The sequence below is a fragment of the Mycteria americana genome, chromosome 2, assembly GCF_035582795.1.
Source record: "Mycteria americana isolate JAX WOST 10 ecotype Jacksonville Zoo and Gardens chromosome 2, USCA_MyAme_1.0, whole genome shotgun sequence".
Lineage (NCBI taxonomy): Eukaryota > Metazoa > Chordata > Aves > Ciconiiformes > Ciconiidae > Mycteria > Mycteria americana.
In genome coordinates, this window is record NC_134366.1 from 77,215,580 (window position 1) to 77,242,833 (window position 27,254).

Here is a 27,254-nt window from a genome sequence, read left to right on the forward strand (position 1 = left end):
AACAGTAAAGAGCAGTAAGCATTTTCTGAAGTACTTGCTTTACCTTAAATTCACCTTACTGCTACTGGATTTACTGTGTCCAGCAAAATGACTGCTGATACAAAATTTATTCCAAAAATATATAGGAGATTACATATTCTGATATGGCCAGCCACATGCTTTCTGACAAATAACAGTATGATTATTAAAGCTAAAATAAAACACTAAAAACAAGTCTCTGTATAACACATAGGCTGACATTGTTTGCTCAACTGAGGCACCTACTGTATAGATGAGATGTAACAAACCTGGCAAAACCAGGGAGGATCTTGCATTAGAACCTCTGAAACCTCTTCATCCCCATATTGGTATTAGTCATGCCTACCTTACAGAGTACGACTTACTACATAAACATCATCTCAGGTTTTTTCCTCCAGGTTGCAATAACATTGTGCAAATAGCCTGGGAAACGGCAGCCAACTGATAGCATGTTCTGCACAAAACTCCTCTTTGAAGTTTACAGCCTACGTTATCTGTGTCAGTCACATATAACTTAGTGTCAAGTAAGTTCCTATGCCATCTCTAACACCAAAATAATGTCAAAACCCATTGATAAGACTGGATCAAAAGTCTTTCCTCACTGCAGAAATGCTTCTCCCCCACTCTCCAGCTTTGCTCCATTTATGTCTCTGAGCTCTCCTAGTAGCTTTGCTCTGAAGTATCTCACTTGAGAAATGGCCAGTATTATGCAGTACATACTTTGTACCTACAAAAATATTATATGGAAAAGATAATCCATATACAAACAGAGAACATGTTAATACTCATCTTTACGGCTTCAACCACAGCAGCTGTGTGCGGGACAGCTGCTACTGAACGTGGCTTTTCCAAGGTCCCACCAAAAGTCTCTGAAAAAAACAGTGACTTGAGCCAGGCTGCCCACTCCAAACCAACAACTGTGTGGTGGGTTGACCCTGGCTGGATGCCAGGTGCCCACCAAAGCCACTGTATCACTCCCCTCCTCAGCTGGACAGGGGAGAGAAAATATAACAAAATCGTGGGTTGAGATAAGGACAGGGAGAGATCACTCACCAATTACTTACCATCACGAGCAAAACAGACTCAGGGAAATTAATTTAATTTATTACCAATCAAATCAGAGTAGGGTAATGAGAAATAAAACCTAAATCTTAAAACACCTTCCCTCCACCCCTCCCTTCTTCCTGAGCTGAACTTCACTCCCAATTTCTCTACCTCCTCCCCCTTGAGCGGCACAGGGGGACGAGGAATGGGGGTTGCGGTCAGTTCAGCACATGTTGTCTCGGCCGCTCCTTCCTCCTCAGGGGGAGGACTCCTCACACTCTTCCCCTGCTCCAGCATGGGGTCCCTCCCACAGGAGACAGTCCTCCATGAACTTCTCCAACGTGAGTTCTTCCCATGGGCTACAGTTCTTCACGAACTGCTCCAGCGTGGGTCCCTTCCATGGGGTGCAGTCCTTCAGGAACAGACTGCTCCAGTGTGGGTCCCCCACGGGGTCACAAGTCCTGCCAGCAAAACTGCTCCAGCGTGGGCTCCTCTCTCCACGGGTCCACAGGTCCTGCCAGGAGCCTGCTCCAGCGCAGGCTTCCCATGGGGTCACAGCCTCCTTCAGGCATCCACCTGCTCCGGCGTGGGGTCCTTCACGGGCTGCAGGTGGATATCTGCTCCACCGTTAACCTCTTCCATGGGCTGCGGGGGGACAGCCTGCCTCGCCATGGTCTTCACCACGGGCTGCAGAGGAATCTCTGCTCTGGTGCCTGGAGCTCCTCCTCCCCTCCTTCTTCACTGACCTTGGTGTCTGCAGGGTTGTTTCTCTCACATATTCTCACTCCTCTCTTCTGGCTGCTCTTCCGCAGCAGCTTTCTTCCCCCTTCTTAACTATGTTATTCCAGAGGTGCTAGCACCGTTGCTCATCGGCTCGGCCTTGGCCAGTGGCGGGTCTGTCTTGGAGCCGGCTGGCATTGGCTCCACCGGACACAGGGGAAGCTTCTAGCAGCTTCTCACAGAAGCCACCCCTATAGCCCCCTCACTACCAAAAGCTTGCCATGCAAACCCAATACGAACTTCCATGGAGAAAAGACATCTGAAGCATACGACTTCTTTAATGAAAAGTCCCCACAGATGACTTTCACTTAAAAATGAACAGCAAGAGGGACCAGTATCCACTGATTGTAACAGTTTTCCCAGTTAATTTATTCTTTGAGAAAGGCAAGTTCTGCAAGGTGCTCCTGGCTCCAAATTTCATGGAGGTTTCTCCGCACAAGATTCAGAGCAGTTTTAATAGGCAAATGCACATCAGCTTCCATAAGCTTAGATGAAGATATTACCAAATCCAATCCTGGTACTGCTGCTGTGTTTTCAGTCCCCAGATTATAATGCTTTTATCTGAAAATATGCTTAGATAGATAACGCTCAGTATATGAATTTATGAGTATTTGTTTTTCTGGTTTGTTCAATACCACTTCTGCACTGTCATGAGTTACACACAAAGAAAATGATAGGAATGCAATTTTCTTTGCAGTATCAGCATTATTCTGACTATACATCAAAAGAAATGCATGATGGGCATAGTTGTAACACAGGCACCAGAAGTTCCAGTAATATTCAATCAGGTATGAAAACTTCATGGTAACTGAATATCCAGCATTTTTGTACATTCCAGACCCAGCTGAAATATTGTACGTATTTCATTGTTCTGAATTTAGATGTGAACTTCACTGGAGTTCAAAGAATATTTGTAGCCAAACATGTGATCTAGGCACATTTTTAGCTAACAGCATTATTAAAAATTAATCTTTATAAATACATAATCATATTTCTGTGGCATGGAAACTTAAGTGGTTTGTGATCTCCTGCTGTTCTTCATAAAATGCTGCAATAATATGTTTTGTCCTTTCCTCAGACAACCCTACTGCTGCTGTACTGTGGAATACTATTGACTGTTATTAAAATAACACAGTTAAAAGGCAAGAGTTGTGAGGTGTGTGTATACACAGGTAGAGAGAGAGGGGTGGAGAGAACCATGTGTCCCAGGTGAGAAGAGTGTTGGTTTTTTTCCTTATAAAGAACTGTGGCTTTTGTCTTTCTGATGCAGCCTGTTTTGTTAACAAGCAGTTATTTGCTTGTCCTGATGCAAGCCTTCTATTATCCTCCAAGCTGAAGAAGAATCACAGGTTCTACTAAAAGGACTTTTCTAATTTAAGTAGAAAATTGCAATTATTTTGCCAAATCCTCTAATTAGCAGATGGTATTACAGCCATTGTCGGTCAGATACTGCTCTCAGTACACCAAAGCAATCCCTTTATTCTCAAGCGGGACATGGAGATGTAAACAAAGACAGTATTTCCACTTTACTCTCCTGTAATTAAGTGGAACACAGCAGGGAAAGGATATGGCAAATATAAGATCCCTGTTAAAATGTTTGAAACCCTGAGAGTGTTTTGCTAGCACTGTGATAAACCCAACTCAGAAAAATCATGATGAATTTTTTGATGAAGCATCAAATTTACCTATTCTCATCTTAATACATTTAGGTACACCTGGTACACATATAACTTTGACCAGAACTGTCATAGGTGAAGCTCTCCAAGAATTTCAAAAGCGCTTCATTAACACTGAAGTGATCTAATTAATTATACCTACACTATATACCTCTAAAAACTGATGCCACGAAACCACATCTAGGGGTATATTTTTAAAGACCTGCTGTTCTCAGAGGAAGGCAGTCCGAATGTTAAAATTGCCCAAGGGATGGCAGCTCCTGAAATCCTGTCTACCTTTGTGCTCACTGAGGCAATGGCAGACTTTTAATTTATCCCCCCCCCCCCCCCCCCGAGTCATCAGGAACAGGTTTAGATAGCCACAACTTTGCTACAAACAGGATCACGTCAAACTGGCCCACTGCTGTAAGCAGCACACAGTAGCCAGCAGAAGTGGGACATGTAAACACGCGCACATCATCAAAACATCTGAGTCGCACTAAATGAGGTTTATCAGGATTTACAATTCCCAGGAAGCCACCGTTCAGCATCAGAGTTTCTTTTCTGTCTCTGTAATGGATTGGTGCTGGCAGCACTGAAAATGGTGTCTGCCTGGTTTTTTATACCAACTCTTTTCCATGGACTTCCTCCATTTCCACCATGCTGCTCCATGTTATGAAGCCTCCTTGAACTTAAAGCAGTGTGCAAGTCTGACAAGCTATTCTGTCAGATCCAGTTTGTGTGGTTTCACCTGCCTGAATGTTCCCATGAAGGTCTGAAGTCATTCACAACCCAATTCATCTGCATTGCTCTGGCACTTCACTCAGTAACGCTCAAAAATGCCTGGGAGTGTCCTGGGCATCTCTGAACACTGCGGTGTGAAGCAACATCCAGGTACGCAAAATACCAGGAACTGTGGTGAAAATTTTTACTTTTAGCTTCCTGGCCACTAAACATTTCAGTTGCACCTAATTCCAACAGGAATTGTCCATCTGAAACTCTTGATGGGTTTTGACAATCTTAGAGAGGACGAAAGAGCATCTGCCTGTGCACATTAATATACAGCTGGAGGAAATACAGTGTCCCTGCTGAATCACATATTGAAATATGAGGAGATTGGAAGAATTAGATGCTTTCTTAGAAGGGCCCAGATACTACACAATCATTTCACATCTCGTTATTGTTATTATCACAGCTATTTCTGTATCACAAGGAGCCCTGCAAATCTAGCAAAACATTTACTTGTTAGAGACTTCTCATTGTCTATATTTTTGGGGAGGAATAATCAAATAAGAAAAAAGACCCTAAATTACTCATGTCTCATTTCAAAGCTAGAAGAAACTGAAAACAGAAACCTACTACTATTATGTGCTCTATTGCCTTTACTTCTACTCAGGGTCATCCAATTAATAAATTAAATTTAAAAGTAATATAAAATATGCATATGTGTGCTAGTTTTGGCTGGGATAAAGTTAATTTTCTTCATAGTAGCTAGTACTGGATTTGTGCTGGAAACAGCGTTGATAACACAGGGACGTTTTCGTTACTGCTGAGCAGTGCTTACACAGAGTCAAGGCCTTTTCTGCTCCTCACCCCACCCCACCAGCGAGGAGGCTGGGGGTGCACAAGAAGCTGGGAGGGGACACGGCTGGGACAGCTGACCCCAACTGACCAAAGGGATATCCCATACCATATGGCGTCATGCTCAGCATATAAAGCTGGGGGAAAAAGAAGGAAGGGGGGGACATTTGGAGTGATGGCGTTTGTCTTCCCAAGTAACTGTTACAGGTGATGGAGCCCTGCTTTCCTGGAGATGGCTGAACACCTGGCTGCCAGTAGGAAGCAGTGAATGAATTCCTTGTTTTGCTTTGCTTGCACTCGCAGCTTTTGCCTTACCTATTAAACTGTCTTTATCTCAACCCAGGAGTTTTCTCACTTTTGCTCTTCCAATTCTCTCCCCTATCACACCGGGAGGGGAGTGAGCAAGTGGCTGTGTGGGGCTTAGTTGCCAGCTGGGGTTAAACCACAACAATATGTTTACATAACCAAGGCTAAAAGTGTTCTACAAATGGCCAAGAATGGGAATGGCTTTTAAATTATACAGTAAAAATAACAAATTAAAATAAAACATGGATAGTAAGAACTAGAACATACACTATTTCATGCCTGTCCAACTTGTTCCAGCTTACTGAGCTATGCAGTACCTTTTCTATATATATAAATATATATATAATTATATATTATATATAATAATAATTAAAAAAAAAAAAAAGTATTGCCCTTGAATAAGCCGCTCTGGATGGTTCACTTGCTAAGTTGAGTGATTACATGTTTCTTAATATACTTAACCTCATAGAGTAATTGCTCATATCAATCCATACCTAGCATGTGCCACCAAAATCTAATTTATGTGATACAAATCCTCAGTATATGGATTTTGATTAGGTTTTAAAAACTAGAAAGAGGAAAGTAAGAATAAGTGAATGTGAACATATGTGAGTATGCAATGATCCCACAAATATACATTAGATACCCATTCATGCCTTGCTTGTCTTCCTGCCATCTTGATTCAGCCTCTACCTTTGTTCCTCATTTGTAAGTAGTATAGTGTCTGCCCCGTGCTTCCTATCTTCAAGCACCGAGCACAGGTTCACTTCAATTTAGGAATCAGCTTGACAATTAAAAGACATGTAACTCACCAGACTAAAATGGTCTGGAAGAACAATGCAGTTTGGGGCAAAATTTATGCTTTTATTGACAATGCCAGTGTTACCTGATGGATGTAACAGGAAATACCTAGACATAACTTCAAGCAAAATTTGACCTGAGATTTTGGAGTAAAGGTGTAAAGCAAAGTACGACTTGATCTTATGTAAGCAAAAGTCAATTATTATTTGCTGCTTTGTGTTATCCAGATGGCATTGGTGCTAACTCTTTAAAAAAATGGGAAAGATCACACATAGCTTTAAGGCAATCTGTACTTTCTTTATTGTCTCCTAGCCTGGCCACTGGGCTGCAGGACAGAAGACAAGCTGAGAAAATGCTGTGAGCCAAGGGCCTGGCCTAGCTGCCTGCCTGAGATACCCAAAGGCAAGTGCTGGCAAGTACAGCTTTGGATGAGGCACTGCTGGTTGTCTCTTACAGTTTCTTCACTGGGGGAGTTATTCTTTGGGCAGATCCAGGACTTCTGTAGGCATTTTACCTGACAGGCTGAAACATGAGTGATGAACCACCCCACGTCTCTTGTGCATGCTCTGTTCCTGCCATGGGTAAGGTCTCCTTCTGCTGTGAATTCCTGCAGTGAACCCAATACCATCAACATCTGTCTGGGACATCTCTGGCAGGAAGAACTGGAGACCCAACTTGCATTGTGTTAAGGAAGCTGCTGTCTGACATAAGGATTTTCCCATGATATGGAGTATGGAAAAACAAAACAAAATCCTCCAGGAAAGTGTAGGATCCTCCTACACTTTGAGCAATCTCAAAGCAGACGGTATTGAAAGAATGGAAAACATCCCAAGTTTTAGTAAAATACAGTGGACCACTGGCTGGAGAGGATATCCTAAGGCACGAAAACGATCTCAGGCAGATGGCAAGAAGACACAGGTCAGTGTGCTCACGTCAGCCCAGGATTTGTTCCAATTTTTCAAAATCTTGTCGACTGCTTAGTTTATATTTCCTAGCCTAATACTTAGTGAAATTTAATTAAAGTGGTGTTTGGATTTAAGCATTCCACCATAGTATTAGCTACCCACTCAGGGCAGCGCTGCTCTCGTCAGAGACACTGATCGTGGTTTACACAGCACTTGCTGCTTCTCCACAGAGGGCTGATTGGTCCCATGATGCTCATGCTCTTCCTGATTTCCAGCTGTTACATTTCATTAAGAGACAGCTAAAATTGCCTCAGTGGTTTCCTCATATTACTTTTCCACATAAGCAGTTGGTTCGATTACCATGGGGATGCCACGGAGTCAGGAGCAGGATGAGAGGTGGCTCTTGAGACTCTCTTCCTACACAAAGGTAGTCCCACTTCAAAAGACTTTGGGAAACACTCACATGAGCAACTAACAAATGGAAATGACTAAAGATCTTCTGGAGTCTAATGGGACCAATGCATTTTCATTATTCAAGCAAAGTGAAAGAGGAAAAATTAAGCAAATGATGACCCAGAAACCAGCATTTTGTAAACAATTTCCACTTTGTTATTCAACAACATAATTTTGTTCCACAGTTATCTCCTCTAATAAATGTGCGTGTATTTTTTGTGCTCTTCTTTCCTTGAGAGCATTACTTAAAATGGTTTTCTCCCTAACTGGAGCGCCCTAGATATGCAGCAGAAAGCCTCCTGCCGTCACCACATTTTTACATAGGGTCAGGCCTGTTGTCACTGAAGGCGATGAGATTTTACCACTGAGTTTAACACACAAAAAAGTGCTCTACATCATCTGCTGCAGGGAGGCAATGTAGTGAGGGACAGCGCTCAAACACGTGTATAGATTCTAGGGAAAAAAGTAGGACATAAACATATATACATAAAGGTTGTACAGAACTAGCAGGTGTTACATGAATAGGCAGACTCTTCCCTACTTGCTACAAATCAACTATAATATGGATCTAGGGCTCCTGAATATTAGCCCTCTTTTGATCCAGCTTCTCTGCAGCACAAGAGACATCATTAGACAAGCACCAGAAGTACTTCACTTAGCCCATACCTTGCCACATGTGCTTGGAATAGCTATCACTTTGTTCATCTTAATCTACAGGGAGTTTCAGACCAAGGGTGCACACCAATTTATTCCTAATATGCATACCGGCACCATGTTTGCTCTAACACTGGCTGAGAAAGAGCTCTGCTCTTCTGGAGATACTGCTGGGTTTTATTAGAGAGCGCAATCCTCAAAGCCTATCTTCTGTTTCTCCTGTTTATCTGTGCAGTGAACTATGATTTGGCGTATTTTCAATTAGCACAAGAAGGGTTGCATCTCAGCTCTCTTCCCCTGTCGCTTTTCTATCCTGTGTATTTGCAGCTTTTATGGTTCCCCCTTCTAGGGATGCAAGGAAAGAAAACAGACCAATATAACACATATTGCAGCGCTGGGTATCAAGGGTGTTCAAATACACATGATATTTCCTGGATGAAACCATGTTACCAAGACAACAGATACCACACACAAAAGCCACTCTCTCCCTCAGGGCACATAATTCCAGAGATAAATCCTGAAGATCCTGGTCAAATACAATTTCTTTTTCTCAGTGGTCATTTTGATGATCAGGACCCCAGGAGGAAGATGTCATGACTACCCTGAAGAGCTCAGAGCCAGCTCAATTCAGCAAATGAACCAGTGCCAGAAGACAAGGAAGAAATTGTAAAATTGCTACCTCTTCACTGGCAGCAGGGGCTCAGGTCCTCTGGCAACCCAGGTTCAGGTCTCAGCACATGGGACAGCCCATGGGGTACTGTCAATGGTTCCCAATGGGTGGGAGGCAGTGGTGGGGGGCTGGCTCGTGACCTTCTGCAAGAGGAGCTCAGCTAACTCCCTCTCAACACATGCAAGAATCCTAACTAAAATGTCTTGACCAAAATGTGAATTAGCTTTAAATTTGTTAATTCAATGGCACCAATTCAATCTCAGCTGTGTGAGTTCAGAAGGTGCAAAACTACGACACAGCTGAGACTGGTCTTGATCTAAATGCCACTCAAACGAGGGCAGTTAAGTCAGTCTCACAACCCTTGCAGTGAAATCAGAAAATGGACTAATCTGCTAGACTAACAAATGGGGGGATTTTGATTGGTTTTGTCAGCTACTTGCAATGCATTTTAGCCTGCAGGAATGTTGTCTGCACATTAATGCCAGAAATACCACAGCGTCCCTGGCCTCTTGTTTCAGCACAATGCCTTTGCAGATTCAGATGCAAAAAGTCAACATCAATATTTAGAGGTAGCCACTCCAAACTTTCTGGGGCGTAAACATCACATCTAAATAAAAGATAGTGTATGGACTTGGCTACTACAAGGGATGAGTATATGTGCTAGAGCTCCTGCATCAGTGCTGCCAACATGATAGACTCCTTTGTTATGGAGATCAACAATGGATGCCTGACCGACTGTAGGGCCAGTTTAAGGCCATCACTAATTAAGAAGAGTAGCGTCGTTGATTGCATTCTTTTATTTTATAAACCAATAGACATGAATTTTCTGTAATGATCTTCCCTTTTGTCCTGAACTGGGTTCTGTGAACGATCAAGACATATGCTGTGGTACATACGTACACCAAGAAATACTGTAAGCACACGTAGTAGGGACTCAGATTCTACCTTCCCCTCCTATACCTCTGCAGAGAGACAAATGCAACAAGGACCAGATCCTGGCAGAGACCAGCGCATACTGCCGCGAATTATCCCATTATGGCAGAACAAAGCCATTTTCCGTAGAACTGACCTCCCCTTCTAGGATGGACTGAGGCCATTACAGTACACCCATTCCTGGCGATGGTGGTGGTCTAAGAGCTCTTCATATATGAATTACTCCTGGTCAGAGGAAAAAAGCAGCTGTAGCAAAAGATGAATGGAGTGGTGGTGGTGAAGTTTGTGGTGGTGAATGGAGTTTACTCCAGTTGGCAGCCGGTCACAAGTGGTGTTCCCCAGGACTCTGTGCTGGGGCCAGTTCTGTTTAATATCTTTATCAATGAACTGGATGAAGGGATTGAGTGCACCTTCAGTAAGTTTGCAGATGACACCAAGTTGTGTGGGAGTGTTGATCTGCTTGAGGGTAGGAAGGCTCTGCAGAGGGATCTGGTCAGGCTGGATCGATGGGCCGAGGCCAATTATGAGGTTCAACAAGGCGAAGTGCTGGGTCCTGCACTTGGGCCACAACAACCCCATGCAATGCTACAGCCTTGGGGAGGAGTGGCTGGAAAGCTGCCCAGCAGAGAAGGACCTGGGAGTGTTGGTTGACAGCCAGCTGAATATGAGCCAGCAGTGTGCCCAGGTGGCCAAGAAAGCCAATGGCATCCTGGCTTGTAGCAGAAATAGGGTGGCCAGCAGGAGTAGGGAAGTGATTGTCCCCCTGTACTCAGCACTGGTGAGGCTGCACCTCGAATACTGTGTTCAGTTTTGGGCCCCTCACTACAAGAGAGACATTGAGGTGCTGGAGCATGTCCAGAGAAGGGCAAGGAAGCTGGTGCAGGGTCTGGAGCACAAGTCTTGTGAGGAGCGGCTGAGGGAGCTGGGGTTGTTTAGCCTGGAGAAGCGGAGACTGAGGGGAGACCTTATCGCTCTCTACAACTACCTGAAAGGAGGTTGTGGAGAGGTGGGGGTCGGTCTCTTCTCCCAGGTAACAAGCAATAAGACGAGAGGAAATGGTCTCAAGTTGCGCCGGGGGAGGTTTAGACTGGATATTAGGAAATTTTACTTCACTGAAAGGGTTATCAAGCATTGGAACAGGCTGCCCAGGGAAGTGGTTGAGTCACCATCCCTGGAGGTATTTAAAAGACGTTTGAATGAGGTGCTTAGGGACATGGTGTAGTGGTGGTCTTGGTAGTGTTAGGTTTACGGTTGGACTTGATGATCTTAAAAGTCTTTTCCAACCTATATGATTCTGTGATTCTATGAATGAGATTACAGACATGAAGAATTATAATTATCCTCTAGTTAATAAGTAAATAAAAGCCAAAAAAGATTTACAGAGTCTTTCAATTATCAGATCATCATCAGAGAACACAACATCTGTGCAGTAGTAGGGGATTTACAACTGGCAGGGCTTATGGTGGGCATTCACCTGCCTTGTGAAAAACAAGTAGACCAGCTATTTATTCTACAATCAAGATACCCCTTGTCTTTGACGTTGTTCATTCCAAGCTAATTAAGGCACCTATGTGACATTTTCAATACTATTAATTCAAGGGCTGAATGAGACATGATCCAAACAGTAATTACTGAGGTTTGTGCCCTATAGAATCAAATATTGCAAAATGTCATCTATTTGTAGAATGCAGAATTTTAGTTCTTGACTGATTTTGTGCTCTTCCTAGCCAATTTTCAAGGCTGTAAGTTCTTGAAAATAAACCACAGAACCATAAAAATATAACCATTTCCCGAGATATTGTCTCAGGTAACCAGGATGAGGATGGCCAAAGCCCGATCCCTTATGAAAAGTACCGGAAGACTGAGGAAACACATTTTCACTTATCAGTAAGCAAGGGTTATCACCACACAAACAGTTCCAGATGCCGTTGCGCAGCCTCTGTACAAATCTCAAGATCAACTGCAAAATCAGAAGAAATGAGTAAGTTGTCGTGCCTCTGTTCCACCCTGGCCTACACCTGCCCTCTCACCGTGCTTCACAGGGAACGCACGAAAGTCCCACAACAGTTCTGCATTCATTTGCCTGCAGAGAAACCTCCTTCTCTCTCTCTCAGGGGTCTGATCCAAACCCCACAAACACCTGCAGAGTGCCAATCACGCCTGGCTAACGCCAAGGGGCTTGGGAAACTATGTCCCATCTGGTTTACAACCTGAGTTGTGAGGTGGCGCAGAGCTCCATCGTGCTGCAAGGAGCACTGAAACGCTCAACAGGACAGTGCTAATGCACTCAGGATTGCCACTGCACCTCCAGAAGTGGCTGCCATGACTCTGCCTTTTCTTTTCCCTCCTTGTTTTGACTTGTTGCCCTCCCCTACACCCACTGTAGCATGGGGCTCTCTTTGGAGCGCAGGTAACGAAGGTTTTTCAATTTTAAAAAAGGGAGAAAAATCTTCTTGCATCCTCAGCTGTTCTGGTTAAAAGATTGTAACCATGATACAGTTAGTTACAGGCAAATATAATCTTTGTTAAATTTTACTAATGTCTAATTCCTGTCCTCCAAATAATGCTATGTCAATAATAACTTTTCCGTCCTACCTCCTTTTCAACGCAAATGGAAGGGTGAGGACACACAAGGATTCTCCACTGATCATAAAATCCCAAATTATTTCCACAGACAATTTCTCAGAAATTCCCTGTACTGATCTGTGCCTTCCTTACAGAAGTACACTTGATAAGAGGTGTTTCACATACTTTGGAGTCAAGACTGAAGTTGTAAAAGGATGCCAGATGCATTGCCACTCTCCCAAACTTATCACCCAGTCTAAAACCAGAACAGCCAAGGTATCCTTTTCTGTACCAGCCAGCCAATGCCTGTTTTTTCCCATCCATTCCTGTGTATTTCTAGCAGCAGTAGTGGCTTTCTTGTCATTCTCTGCCCTAGTTGACAACTTCACTACCTGTTTCCAACTTTGGCCAACTCTGGTGGCAGGACAAAAGACCATAAATTTGTTATGTTTCTAAAGTTCAGAGAAACTGGGAGGCTGGTTAGAGAAAGTTCATTCAAATTGCCATTCCTAGCCTCATGATTAAACAGCAAAAGGTCCAGGAAGGAGCAACCCATACAAAATTCGGTTTCGTAAGTTCTGTTGCTCATGGAATTATCGAGTTGTTTTTCCCCACAACTATAAACTAAAATCCTCCACAGAAGATGATGTACAAGAAGCCACTAGCTGGTGAGAAAAACCACCACCACTCAGGCATATCTAAACTTTAGTCCAAATGCCATCTGAGTATTTCACTCACAGCCAACTACATCTTTTTTTAACTGATGTTTAATCTACCTATAGCATATTTTCTCATTACATACAAAATTGGGAGGAATGCTACTATGACTACTTAATCCTTGATCCTATGCCCATGAAAACCAGAGAGAATCCAATGATCATTTTTACGGGGCTTTTGATCAGGTCCATAAAGCACACAGGCTGTTAGAGGTACATCTACAGTTTTGAAAATTTAAGTGCCAGCATAGAAGTGTAAATGCAGTATTGATTCTTGATGATGGTGATAGAAAATTCATGGGCTTCAAAGCATCTTGAGGCAGAACTTAAATATAAAAGGCTGCAAGGGTGCATTTTGAGTACACGTGCACATCCTGGAAATGTTTTGGCCTGCAGACACAAAGCTTCCTACTGCAAAGAGCTGAGCACCCACTGAGTGCTATGGTCTTCTTTTGGGAACGAAGCACCTCAGAAAGGAGATTGTGCAGCTGGAAGAAGCCTTCATGGCCTGTCTGTATGAGCAAAGGCTTTGGGTATTCAGCAACTGCCTGCCAGGCACCCTGCACCCAGTGAAGACAAGGGGGGGAATTCACCAGCTTCAGCAGGAAGAAAATCAAACCCACCGTCAGCCATTTTCAGCACAAGTACACATCATCGCAGCAGGCAGCAGCATTTCTGGGTACTCTTTGGACCTTCTTCACAGTACTGCTTATCTATGCACGTTCAGCTGTCAGCCCCATGCTACTTTTAACTAAGGAATTAATGAAGAGCACATGGAGACCACGAGCTTCCTGCAAAACACAGGGAAGTGAGGGATTGGTGTTTTCAGGCTCAAGCAGTAGCTAGTGGCAAATGTAAATTCCCTAATAACTTCTCTTTTAAAATAGGCAAATAAGGCTGTTGGTTAAGTTGCAAAAGTTATCACTTACCACAGCAAAAGGATGATTTTTACTGTCTGTTTTGATAAACAGAATTGTTTGTGATTGCCTGATTAACGTGGAGGGATGTATATATAGAGCTCTGAATATATAAAGGACCAAGAGTGTTAATTATCAAATTAAAACCTTTTTAAGAGGAACTAAGGTCTGTTCCTTCAAAAATCTACATGCACATATTCAGCTACAAAATATGAGACCGAGATATTCCATTTTCAGCCTAGAAACACGTACTTGCTACTCCAGCAAGAACAAAAGGAATAGAGAGTGATGTTCAGCGTCATGGATTTATTCTACCATGACTTTTATCTAAAAGTGTGGGACATCCTGTAGATAATAAACAACTCGGATGCAGTTAACAACAGATAGTATTATATCTTTGGCCTATACAAATAAATGGAAACCAAAATAAGTCTTATTTTTAACTACTCCAGTCTTCTTTATACAGACACCATACTATGGAACTGAAACATTCCTCTGAAAATGTAATTGGTATCAATAAAGCAAATTATAAACATTCAGAAACTCCATAAGTTTCTTCAAAATAGTGAGTTTAATTTCTAGTAAGAGTTTGAGATTTTTTCCCATGCTTTAGTTTCCAAGACTTTCTTCTACAGTCACATGGGGTTTTTAATAATCCTTTTTATTACTGGAATCCAAGATTCTCTCTGAATGACATGACTTAGTGAGCCACAGTTCTGAAGAAACCCTACACATGGACAGATAGACCAAAAAAAAGAGGAGACCTGGTGAAACTGCAATTAAGTCCTGCAATACTTGGCATGTGATAATCTATAGGCATTGTTCGCAACAAGACTGGGATGGGTTAGCAGCAGAATTTGGAAGAGAGCAACAACAGCTTTCTCTCTTCATTAAATGCTCTAATTACCACCTCAGGCTTCTTTTGCCTAGTGTCTTGGGTCAGTCCAAGTAGCCAGGTGTAGCTCTCACCAAACAGAGCCTCTAGATCCCATCTCTTGTGACAGCTAAGGCAGTTATCTGATTGACTCTTTCCTGCACACTAGCTCCTGTGGCTACTTACATGGGCGCTCAGGAAAAGCAATATGAATTAAGTAGTTCAAGGAGGATCACCAATGCCACATTAAACACTTGTGTGGACATTTTAATTCAGAACTGAATTGGCCTTAATGAATTAAGATAAAATGAATGAGTTTATGAACTGAATAAACATCCACCCAAGGGTTTATGACAATATAACTAATCTGTTTCATATTTACAGTTTAAATAATTGAAGTTACAACGTATAAACAAGCCCTAGTATAAACAAGACTTAGACCAAGATTTCTAAGAAACTGTTCTTCATCAAGCTATCTTTGATTCCCAATTCATAATCTGATTTTTCCTATTAAACCTCTGTACACAGGGCAATTCAGTTTCTCTTTCTAGCAACTATTTCTTATTCCTCAACATATTAGCCCCAGCAGCCCTGGAAAGAGTTCATGAAGCTAATGGTTTTCTCTGGGTGACTGCCATGCATGTTTCAGATCCCCGTGGACCTGGGATTCTCATCCCTGCTGCCAGTACCCTATACATCTAGCTGTATGTGCCTTTTTAATGCAGTTCACAGACATGGCAATAAAGGGCAGCTACTGTGATTAAAAAATCACGTCAGATTAGAGTCATTGGGCTGCATGTTCACATTACTGTACCAACCCATTTCCCAATCACAACATGGGTCAGATGTCAGTTGGGTCACTGATATGGTAGGGCTCAATCGAGGTACCACCAGGCTGGCCTTGGGGATTCCTGCTTCATTTCCCCCCTGCGGGAAACACCGAGTGAGAGCAAAATCGTATTCTAGGAATAAAACTTCCTCAACAGCGCTTCTGAGTGAAGGCATCTAACAAATTTCACTTACAGAAACTACCCAGCAGCAGTCTCTGAAAGGCATGGGAGGTTTTCCTCTCTGTTGTTCTGGGAGCAAGAGGACCATGCTCACCTCTGACCAAAGTGTGGGGGAACCGGTGGAGTCACCAAGCAGACTTCCCCAGCTGAAGCACCCGGCCTCTGCGGTGCCACCGATGGACTCCACCAAGTCTCAAGACATGCACCTGTACAACACAGATTACTGACCAACGACAAATTTGCATGGCAATATTCAATGGCTGTTGCTTTGACAGAGTAACAAAAATGACCTGGGGCATGAGTTGCTTAAAAGCAGGATTGTGCGACCAGCCAGCATCCTGCCAGAAAGGACCTGCAGCTTTTTTGGGTCACTGGGGTAACCTGGTGCTACAGCTGACCACTATCACTCAGTCTTTGTTCTCGTCAGAGACCAGATGCCTCATGGCTCCATGTCACTGTGAAATGTTGCTTTTTTCCCCCACATCTTTAAAAAGGGCAGTAAAAACCTGAAGAACGAAAGCCAACAGTCTGAGAAATACTAATTAATTTCCATGCTTCAAATGCAATCTAAAAATAAAAAGCAGCTTCAACGGATTTTGTTGTTAAATGAAAGCATTCTAAAATAATCTGTAAGGACCCAGTCTGATTAAGACTGTACATTCATGAGTCACAGCAACAGCAGCTGAGGATATACAACAATTTTTTACACAAGAATGAACTTCTTCCAAACACACTCGTTCTCTCTCCGCCCAACCAGATATTTTATTATTGCTGATTTGTTGGTAAAACACTTCTTAAAACATCTCCAATGAATATCATTCTCTAATCCATATACCATGCAGAAGCTTATGCTATTAACAGCATCTATTTTTCAATCCTCAAAATTTGCTGTAAATTCTCTCATGGATTAATTGTATTATTATATTATTTTAACAGGAATGCATTGTTGTAGAATTATGTCGCAGTATTACAGTCTGGGCGGCCTCGTATAATCTTCACAGCAGCTGGAAATGTAATTAGCATAAAACCCAAACAGCCTCATTAAACATCCCTTTCCTGTAAGAAGGGACACATTTAAGGGCCTCATCTCACATATTCCATTAGAGCTGGCATGGGGCTAGAATGATCCCAAAACACATTTTTCAGTCCAGCTAAGCAAAGTTCACTTCTTAAACCCTGGAAATGTTTGGCAGCAGATCTCAGGAAGACACAACGATGCTGCTCTGTAGTGGAATACATGCTCCCAGGGGAGTGATTATAACCACCAACCCTCCCCCCCCCCATTTTTGAACCAGGAGCTTCCATTTGGCAGTTCAAGGATAAAAATAGACAACTGCTTTAACTGCTTTCTGTGTAGAAATTAGATCTGCAACTTCCCAACACATTTGAATTCTTTTAATCTGCTTAAAATGACAAATCTAAAACCACTGATAATTTACAACTCCAGCAATAAAGAAGCAAACATTACCCACTGCTTTCCCTTGCTATGAAGTGCCTTCTGCCACCATAAGCTTTGGGCTGTTTATCTAATTGCATGGTTGCAAATGACCACTGGGTTTAAAAATCTCTGTGGATCTTCGGTTCCACAGCAGTAAGTAGATACACAGGCTAGTTTCGCTCCCCTCTATAGAAAGGCAAAAGGTTAAATTTTTTAAAAGTTGCCTACAGTTTTGCATTAATTCTGGTGCAACTTCTGGCCAATTTCTCAAAAGACATTAAGAAAATGTTAGTGCATGCAAAGAGAAGCTATGGACAACCTGCATTTAGACCTAGAATATAATTTTTTTTCACTTCCAAAATTAAGAATACATCAACTGTGCAATTTTGGATCAATGCAAAAAATAAAACTGAAAATGGATTTTAATTTTTTATTCAGTGCTTGAGCTCAAGCAGTGTTACTATTCAGCAGACTTAAAATACAAATGTTTTCCTGTCTGTCAGGTCATTATATATTTGGAATTCAAATTTTTAGCTATACTTGTTAATATCTAATTCAAATTTGAAATGGAAGCATATATTTGAATAAAAACTCTTCTAAAATTAACATAGAATATACCAAAATATAATGTGCTTATTTTCTGGAATTTCCTTCAGATAAAAATATTTGCTTAGTCAATGTGCATTTGTGAACAGCCCAAGTTCCTGCAAAAAGGTGCTTTTCTTCAGAGAATGACAATTTGCACCTCCCTCAAAAACCCCCACAAAACAGGGAACAAAGAAGCACTTAGTAACTCTGAAAAGTGGTTGTATTGCTGGGTTTTTACAAAATTGGAGCTCCTTTTTGGAAGACTGGACTAAGTTTTACATCAGTGCCATTTCCTTCTCTTCTCCCACAATCTTGGGAACGATCAGTGATTTTCATCACAGCATTAATGCTCTATGAGCTGCCCCAGCACAGCAAAAATACCTGGCTGGGACCAGTGTTGGTATCACCTGCTCACTGTCTCACATTGAAAGGGCTACTGGAGGTTTTACACAGCCTCACTGACGGACTTCATCAAGAATAAGAACAGGACTTTGGGGTATTTCAGTCTTCAGGGTAACTTCAGACCCAGCTACACTGAAGGGGAGACTCCACTCTCTTTCTCAATGCCAACGCAGAATTACATTTCCAAGTCATCAGAATAAGAGGGTGAAGGAAGAAAAACCATAATTACCTCAGTACTGCATACCTAAACCTAGAGATAGTCTGACCTGAAAGAATAAGAGCAATTGTAACTGAAATATTAATACCTTTCACATGGGATCACAGTAGTTATTAAATAAAATTCAGAAGAACAGAATGGGACCATAAAGTACGTTAAAACACAGTTGTTAGCCAACGATCCAAATAAAACCACTGCTTTCAAAGTACAGGCTGAAAACAGGACCTTCACGCATAGATTTCAATAACCTGGTAGGCACTTGGAAAAACCACCCAAAATCTCTCCCCCCTAGATCACCTCCCCAAAAGTACAGGCAGAGGGGAGAGCAGAGGCAGGTCTGCAGGCTGTGCTTCTCCTTCGCTTCCCCAGGCAAAGGTCTCCCCCAAATAGCATGACTAGTTTAACAGCCCAAGGGCTTTACATGAGAAAACACAAGAGGCAATCACTGGCAAAGCAGAAGGGAGTAGGAAGGTTTAAGAGCAGCACTGGCAACACTACTGAATTTCTACCGATTGGAATATTCTGGAAAGCAAACTTCAAAGTATTTACCTACTGTAGTTAGAAATAATCGGCAGTAGCAATAAAATGATCTGGGGATGGTTTATGAATAGCAGTTCCTCTAATTGCACAGATTTACCACATTTTGTTTTCTTCTTGTTATTCATCAGAAAGACTGAAAGTCCTTGCCTGTAAGTGTTGCCAAATTTAAACAATCCCTCTGCTGACTGGGAGACTTAACTTACATAAACACATTGACATATGAACTTTTATAGAGCACTTTTTAAAAAAACTCTGGTTGGAAAAACCAAAGCACCGAGGCTTAGCAAGTGAAAAAAATAGCATTTGAGCATAAAATGAATGGCTGTTTTAATGCAGACTCTGGGAGTGGGGCCGCTAAAGGCTGCATGAGTGGATTTGGGTTTGGCACACTTAATTTTCTTTTAACAGTTTGAGCGTGAATCAAAGTAAATGGAAGAGCATGCATGCCCTCCCTAAAAAGCAAACTGGAAAAATCCAGATGCTCCATTTTGTGGCACTGTCTACACTATTGGGCTTTAATCTTTAGATCCTTAGCGCAGACTTCAGCTATTCCAGCTTAACAGAGTAACTGCTAGCAAGAGAAGATTGTCATCCTCTGTACAGACAACTATTAAGAGAGTCCTAAGGTCCTTGGGCAGCAGATCAACCCACGAACCTGCCCTGAAAGTCCTAGTCCCCCAACTCAATCTTCTCCAACCCAACTGATGATGCCCAGCTCACACTGATTTGCGTCTTGGCTCTTCTAATATTCAGGTCTACTTTGTTCAGACCCAGTCTTTATTCCTACAAACTCCCCAGCCCTACACCTTGAGACGGGTTCCTGAACACCAACCTCTACGATTTTACACTAAGCAAACGAAGCTTTAAATGAAGTAGGAGTGGGACTTCCCTCTTCTCAGGAGGGTACCCCAAGCACAAGGCTAGGAAGCCACTGTCACATCTTTCTTTGGCCACAGAACAGGACACAGCTTGCTAACTCAACCATGGCTTTTGGGGATGGGAGCTGTGGCACCAGAGGACTCATCCATCCTCGCTGCCCTGCGGAAGAAGTTGTAAGTATTTCTAGGAGGGGGATCTGATACACGAATGAAGGGAGGTTTCAAAGTACCTAGAAGGAGTGGAAACCCTCAGTTTAACAGATTTCCTTTTCTTTCTTTAGTATGACTGACTGTCTCAGACAACCCTCTACTTCTCAATAGAGCTGCTGTGGAGCTTTCTTCTGACCCTGAACTTTCTGTGCTCATTGTACAGGGTGCCTATGTACCTAACCCCAACATTGCTGAATACCTTGTCTCTCCTACTTAAAACTGAGTTTTCTCCACACCCCTTAATTTCTCACCATCTCCTGCTTTCCTCTTTTCAGTCCAATCAGTTTCCTCCAAGTACAAGTTATATGCTTTCTCCTCCCCTCTGCCTAAGCACTGCAACTCAGGGAGCAAGGATGGGGGAAGATGGACACACCAATTCTTTAAAATGAAGGTCACCAGAAATGTGAAACGGCAAAACAAGACACTTTTCCCCTATTCAGACTCCTGCAAGCAGCTGAAATACTTTTTTTCTGAAAGGTTGCAAGCAGTTGGCTCTTGATAAATACAGTAATAAAAAACTTCAATAATATTTCAAGTGAGCCCAGAACCTATCTTCCCTCAGGCTTCTTCATTTCAGAAGCACCTCCTCCTCCAAAACATTGCCAGGAAATGACATTTCACCAGCACGTGTACGGCACTGCAATAAAACAAGAGCACACCCAGGAACTGTTTTCAAATTCACATCAAGGTGAGCAGAACAAGATCAAGGTATTAAAAACAGTGACAAAAGTCTGGCTGAGGAGACAGTCAGCTTTCTCTTTTGCTGTCTGCTTTGCTGATTCCCAGAGAGCCCAGTGTGGCTTTAAAAACCTTGTGCAGCCTGCTGGAGCCATCCTAGCTGCATCCAGCCAAAGAAATGTGCTCGGGCAAAGAAAATTCACTGTTTCTTCCTGGCTTCTGCCATAAGTGAGACTGCTCCTTATCAGTTAAAAGAAACTGTCCCATCAACTGATATAATCTCACCATTTAGAAGTTTGCCTGTGCTCCCAAAGCTAGAGTTGTCAGCTTTATCGTACTGTTCATTGCCGTGAGGGGCCCTCAGCCCTCCATGGTAATAAAGGTTTCCACGCTTTCTGTGCAAGATGAAATTTTAGGCGAGTTAAAAAAAAATACACCAGACTTCTGACTATAGCATGAATAACATTGTGGCTGAGTTTAATTTCTTTGTCTAACTCCCCGTATACATAACTTCACTGTCAGGAGTGTTTATATTGTACTGTGGGAGTTTCAGTGTCCATCAAAGAACTTTCATTAGGACCTTCTGTGGTAAAATGATTTGCAATCCCAACACTGAAAAATGCGCTGTGCTGGGGGGAGCTTCACTTCTGTCCAGGAAGATTACTGTGAGAATTAACTTGTTTCTTGCCCCGCTATGGTACACTGGTGTCCCGCACCCGCTATAATGTCCCTTCCTGTTTGCTCTTGGAGTGAGCCTTTCCACAGATGGAGCCCATCTGTCACTCACGGTGCATGTCCTGAACAACCTCCTTAATACTCCACCTTCCAGCAGAAGAGGTCGCTCAAATCAAACTCTAGACACGGGCTCACCTGGTGCTTACCATCTACAACGACAGACCACCCCATAGCGTCATCTTTTCTACCTGTTCTGGGCTCTCTACAAAATACCTAATGATTATGGTCATGGACAGACCAACTGCAAGGAAAAGGCATTAGGTGTCTGCATCAAAAATCACGAGTTTCACCTTCATGACTAAGTCAGCACCAAGGAAATGGCAGACTTTGAACCTTTCTCCATAGTTGCTACAGGGATATCAGAACCAATGTAACCTATAAACATACAAAGTATATGAAACACATGCATTGTTTTAACCTTCTGCTTGTCAGTCACAATACAACAATGAAGACGGAGGATGGGGGACTTTTTACGCTCAAACATCACGATATGAGTATTGATGTGCTGAAAGGAACCATATATAATAAGCATAACGTTAAGGTCCTCCTTCAGTCAAGTTACGGATTTTCTATCTCATCCTATGCAATTGTCAGGTGTCAGAAAATAGCTTTTCCTACTACCTAAAAGGGTTTTTTGCCTACTGACCACTGAACTAAAGCATTCATCTCTGAATAAATAACCAGAGCTTTTAGTCTGATAAAGATATGGATACAAAATGTTAGCACTTGGAAATCTCAAGAAAAAGGCAACCTTTCAACCTTAAATATCAGCCTGACTCTCTCTTTCTTCCAGTCCTCTCCCAGAAAAAAACTCCCATTAATTTCAAAGGAAGTTTCAACAGATAAGGTCATGTGTTTTGACCCTTACCACTTTCGACATTTAAAATAATTGAATCTATTGTTGCAGCAAATAAGAGCCTAATAAAATACTTGTATTAGTATTTATTTTTTGATAATTACTGATGTTCTATGCAGGTGGGAAAGCTTGGTTGCATGCCTGTAGGACACTAATGGGAAATATTTTTTTTTCCAAGTGTCACATTTATCAGTGCATCAGAAGAAAATAAGCCTGTATTAGGGAGTTTCATGCTGACTCTCATTATTCCATCCCATAAGCTTGTCCTTTGATTTATTATAAAAATTAAATATATTTTCTCAGTGAGATCAGAGGTATTAGATGAGAGGTCATGGAAATGCTGGTAGAAAAACGCTAGTTTTCCAGTGCAAAATCTTTTGTATTACACATACTGGGTTCAACCAATGCTGCTGAATTGCCAGGGAGTCTGGTAGGATCCTGGTGGATTCCTATTCCCCAGGGTCAGGGATGATGGAAACTGTGGGGTCCCCTGCTCTGGTAGAGTCCAGAAGTAAATCTCTCCTAGTTCTTCCTACAGGGTGCTCAGCAAATTTGACATCCTTGTCAATTTTGCTGCAGTTAGCAGCAAGGGAGCTGACAGCAATACCAATTTTGCAGAGCAGCTGCAGGATACTGTTAGCTTACTAGAAATGAAAATTAAAAAAAAAAAAAAAAAGAGGTTTTGGATTCAGCTGAGATCAAACCCAGTACTGCAATCAACAAACATTCCCCACAACCTGGAGACTCAGCTTTTAAATTAGTTCTTCAGACTCCGAAGGATGTTGCTCTTACCAGGGGAGGAGATCTGCTGGCATGCCTGGTAAAAGCTTCCTTCTCCTCTGAGAAAATGAAATACATGTTTTTACTCTGGTTTTAATCACTGTGTACTTTCCAAATGTTTTGGTAAATGGGGCAAATCTACATAACACTTCTTCTAATGCCCAGAGCAGACTATGCAGGCATATTCAAGCCAGGTTCAAACTAATCAGTCTAACCACATCAGAATGCAGCTCAGCCCCAGCTCCCGGAGCTGGATAAACCATACAAATAAATACCAGGCGGGCTTTTGCAACCCATGGTACATCCTGAACTGCTGTGGTTATCCTCATAGTTGTACCCAACTAACCCAGCATGCTGGAAGTAGCTTCAACGTAGTTGTTACCACAGTGTCCATGTATCCCTAAGAGGTATACGGTTTTCATGGAAATCCTGCTACACTGCACTATGGTTATGACTGATACAGAACATGAAAGACAAGCCTTTTGTTTTGCAGAAACATGCCATTTTTGGTGACAATAGCTTCTCAGCTGTCAAGTAAAAAAATGCGATCATCACTCAGAGTAATACAGCCATCTACTCCAGTTCATTAGTCTCTGCCTGACAAATCAGAGAGCAGCTTAAACAGCACGCAGTAAAGAGCACCTTCAGGTATGAACCCTGAAAACTCCTAATCTGTATTTAACCTCATGCAAGAATTCACATTTAGCTAAATGAGACTTCTCGTGCAATTATGGGCCATTTTCAAGAGTACAGGCTTCGGGGTGCCGGAAGGTACAGTCAAGTCCTGCCTGAAAGCTTCTACTGTGCAATAAACAGGTCAGAGAGCAACTCTGGCAATTAAGGGAGGAAGATCCTCACTGCTTTCTTTCTAGTTCTAGTGAGAACAATAAGAAATCAGAAGAAAATTCATGTTTTCTCGCAGACAATCCAGGCTCAAGACTTGCAAAACCACATGTAGTAATTATTACTCATCATGGAAGAACAGAGAAAAGAAACCTTCTAAATAGATCACAAAGCCTGAAAACAAACATGCCAGGTACAAACTTCCACCACATGCATCAGTGCCTGGATCTGGGATTCTTGCTCAGACCAGTTTACAATACAAAACCACGTTTTTGCAGTTTTCCATACTTATTTTTTAATTAAAGAGTCTTAAACCGGGAGTGTTAGAAAGCAATGGCAGAAGGAGGGGTGTGGCAGAAAGAGAGATTTGTTTTTCTCAGAAAAAAAGTGACACATCTTTCCTGCCCAATGGAACAAATAATTTACGGTTATGCAAGTTACTCAACACAATGTCAACTCCTTTGTCATGTATTTTTCTCGCTCCTCTATTAGCACTTACAGGAGTTTGAATGTGGGTAATCCTCCACTAGTGTTGTCTTTTCATACTGCCATTTCCTTTACCCATAATCTGCTAAATCAATGTAACAAGATTTTTTCTGGGTTACCCTCTAGTTCTAGTAGCAGAACCTGAATATACAGCTTTGGCAAGCTGCTGCTTTAATTGTAGTGTACCCAACGTGTTGTTTTGGGTTTTTTTAAAGAAAAAGCTGGTAACAAAGTTAAAGATCTCTTAGAATCTGAGAAATCTCTCCAAGCCAAGCTTCAAAAACCTTAAAAACATGTACAAATCGGGGCTGCACTATAAATTTTTAGCCTTGTTGAGCAAACAGTTCCAGATTAACAAACCGACCCGACCGCGACTATTACCTGCTGAAGTGTGCTTAAATTTTTCACTCTTCTTCTTCCTCCATTTCCACGGCTTAAAAAGCCTTCCGAGAGTAGCAAATTTGCTTCTTCTTCTGATTGGAGGCGTGTGAGTCCCAGGTACTAGAGAATCTGAACGCATTGCAGCCAGTCTTTCCACTTCCTCAGCTGTAGTTTCAGCAAGAAAAGGAGAAAAAAAAAAGGGGGGGGGGGGAGTGAAATAAATGCTTTAATAAATTATCAGAGAACCACACAGGTGGTCAAAATTTTCCATGGTTACAGAGAACAGTAAAAAAGGGAAAAAACTGTAGTCTTTATGATTTTAACATTATTTTCTTTCCTTTCAATGGAATCCATAGTCTACTGTAAAGACCAGTATTAACAATCAGATTCAACAGGAATATGGATTATTACAATAGCAAAGTTATAATCTTTAACAAATTGTTCTGCATTGCTCTAGACAGCTGGCAGTCCATCCACCAGCCGTCCCTGGGGAAGCGTGACAGAGACTGGAAAAGAGAAAGCTCCAAAAAAATTATGCAATATTGCTTAAAAGAAATATTGCAAGTCTTTTTTGGCAATGGAAAGAGACATTTCCATGAACTAATATTTATCAGGAGCAAGGACACTGATAAATAATGACCCTCTGGTATCATTACTATGTCCATTAAAACTGCCTGGGTTACAAAAGGGGCTGCATTAGGAATTTCCTAGTGACAGAAAGGGTGCTAAAAATTCAGAAGGTTCCTTCCAGTCCCACTTTTCTGCCCACTCATTCCCCTCCAATTCTTATACTTTTAACACAGGGACTTGGAGAATTTTAATAGAGTCCACACTTAGGGCTGAATTCCCTAGGCGGGTGGTTACAGGTTTTCACTGAGCTTCTGTTGTTAAAAAATTGAGCTTTCTGCAACCTTTACACTGTAATACATCATGATAGTCTCAATACTTAAAAAAAAAAAAATATCTGATGAATTTAAATTACCTTTCCTCCCTAATGACAGCAAGAGAAATCTGGGAGTGGTCACTTGGTGCAGTTACATTGGTTGCCCCCTCACATTTGCAGGCAAAATATGATAGTTTTGAGAAATAATGTCCCTGTGATTAGGGGCACAGAGAGAGGTAAGCCAGGACCACAAAGGAAAACACCAACAGGGTGAAGGTACCAGCAGCCCAGGAGAGAGGGTCTCTCCATGCCACAGCTGCCAGGGCTGCAATAAGCTCTCCCAGCCCTGGGCTGAAGCACGCACTCTCCGGGAAAAAAAGCATCTGCGCAATTCAGTCAGCATACAGGAGGGGGTTTTGTAGGTTTTTTTTTTAAGTTGTTGGTGTTGTTTGTTCTTTTTTTACAGGATATCATTTCCCAGGCTTGTGTTGTAATGCGACACTGCCAGTAGAACTGATTTGAGTGGTTTGCACACACAGAGTCTGGATTCATAAAGAAAGGACACAGATTGTCACCTCTCCTGCTCTGAAGACAGCAGCCCAGTGTTTCTGTTTCACCTGTACTATTTTAAGTATTAACCCCAGCCACGAGCAGAGGCTCGGGAACCTCAGCAAGAACATCAGTCTGAAGGGTTGAGCACACCTACTCCACACTGACAGAATCACAAAAGATTTTGGCTGCCAAATTCTTATGTGCCTCATATGGAGGAAATGGAAACATTTCCGAGGCTTTAAGTGTGCCAAATTTAGGTGGGTTTTCATGGGAATAGCCAGAGACGCATCTCTAGCACAAAGGAAGTTCCATTATCAGTTCCATTATCAGTATTCAGTTCCAAACTGAAATACTATTTGAGCCCTATTAAAGGGCTCAAATACTATTAAAGGTTGGTTATACTATTAAAGGTTGGCTATTTTGGTATTGCTCCTTTGTTTGTTTGTAACATTGGCAACACAATCCTTTTTCCTGTAAAATATCACTGCCAGATACAGCTGCCTGTAACTTTCTGGAGGGGAAAAAAGCTAGCCAGCAAGATACAGAGAGCCCAGCTACTTCAGTGGAAATGGTTAAAAACAACTATTCTTTGGGGTAATGGAAAGAAAGACAGACATTTCTGAGAGCATCATCTTTCCATTTAAAGCAGAGGAAAAAAAGGTAGTCCTGTCGAAGCATTTCATTCTGTTCTCTTTGTGTCCAACTGCCTAGAGAAGTACCTTCTTATAGAGAATCCATTACAAGGCTCTGTCCTGTACAGGGGCTGGGACATGCTGCATCAAGGCTGGAAATTGCCTGGTTATGCTGAACAAACCGTGAGGATAAAAGGAAGAGGAAATCAGAAATTTCCTTACACTTTCTGATTTCACTGGAACCTGCTGGGCTTTGAAGACCAGCACAGGGTA

General features: G+C 42.2%; 1 protein-coding gene across 2 annotated transcripts in view; it reads right to left on the bottom strand.

Annotated features, from left to right (window-relative positions):
• Positions 1 to 27,254, bottom strand: part of PHACTR1 (phosphatase and actin regulator 1) — a 322,354-nt gene that overhangs the window by 106,033 nt on the left and 189,067 nt on the right. For both annotated transcript variants that reach the window (XM_075493851.1, XM_075493850.1), the window contains exon 4: positions 24,915 to 25,079. In XM_075493851.1, coding sequence (XP_075349966.1) covers positions 24,915 to 25,079 — 165 coding nt within the window. The remainder of the gene's footprint in view (positions 1 to 24,914; positions 25,080 to 27,254) is intronic.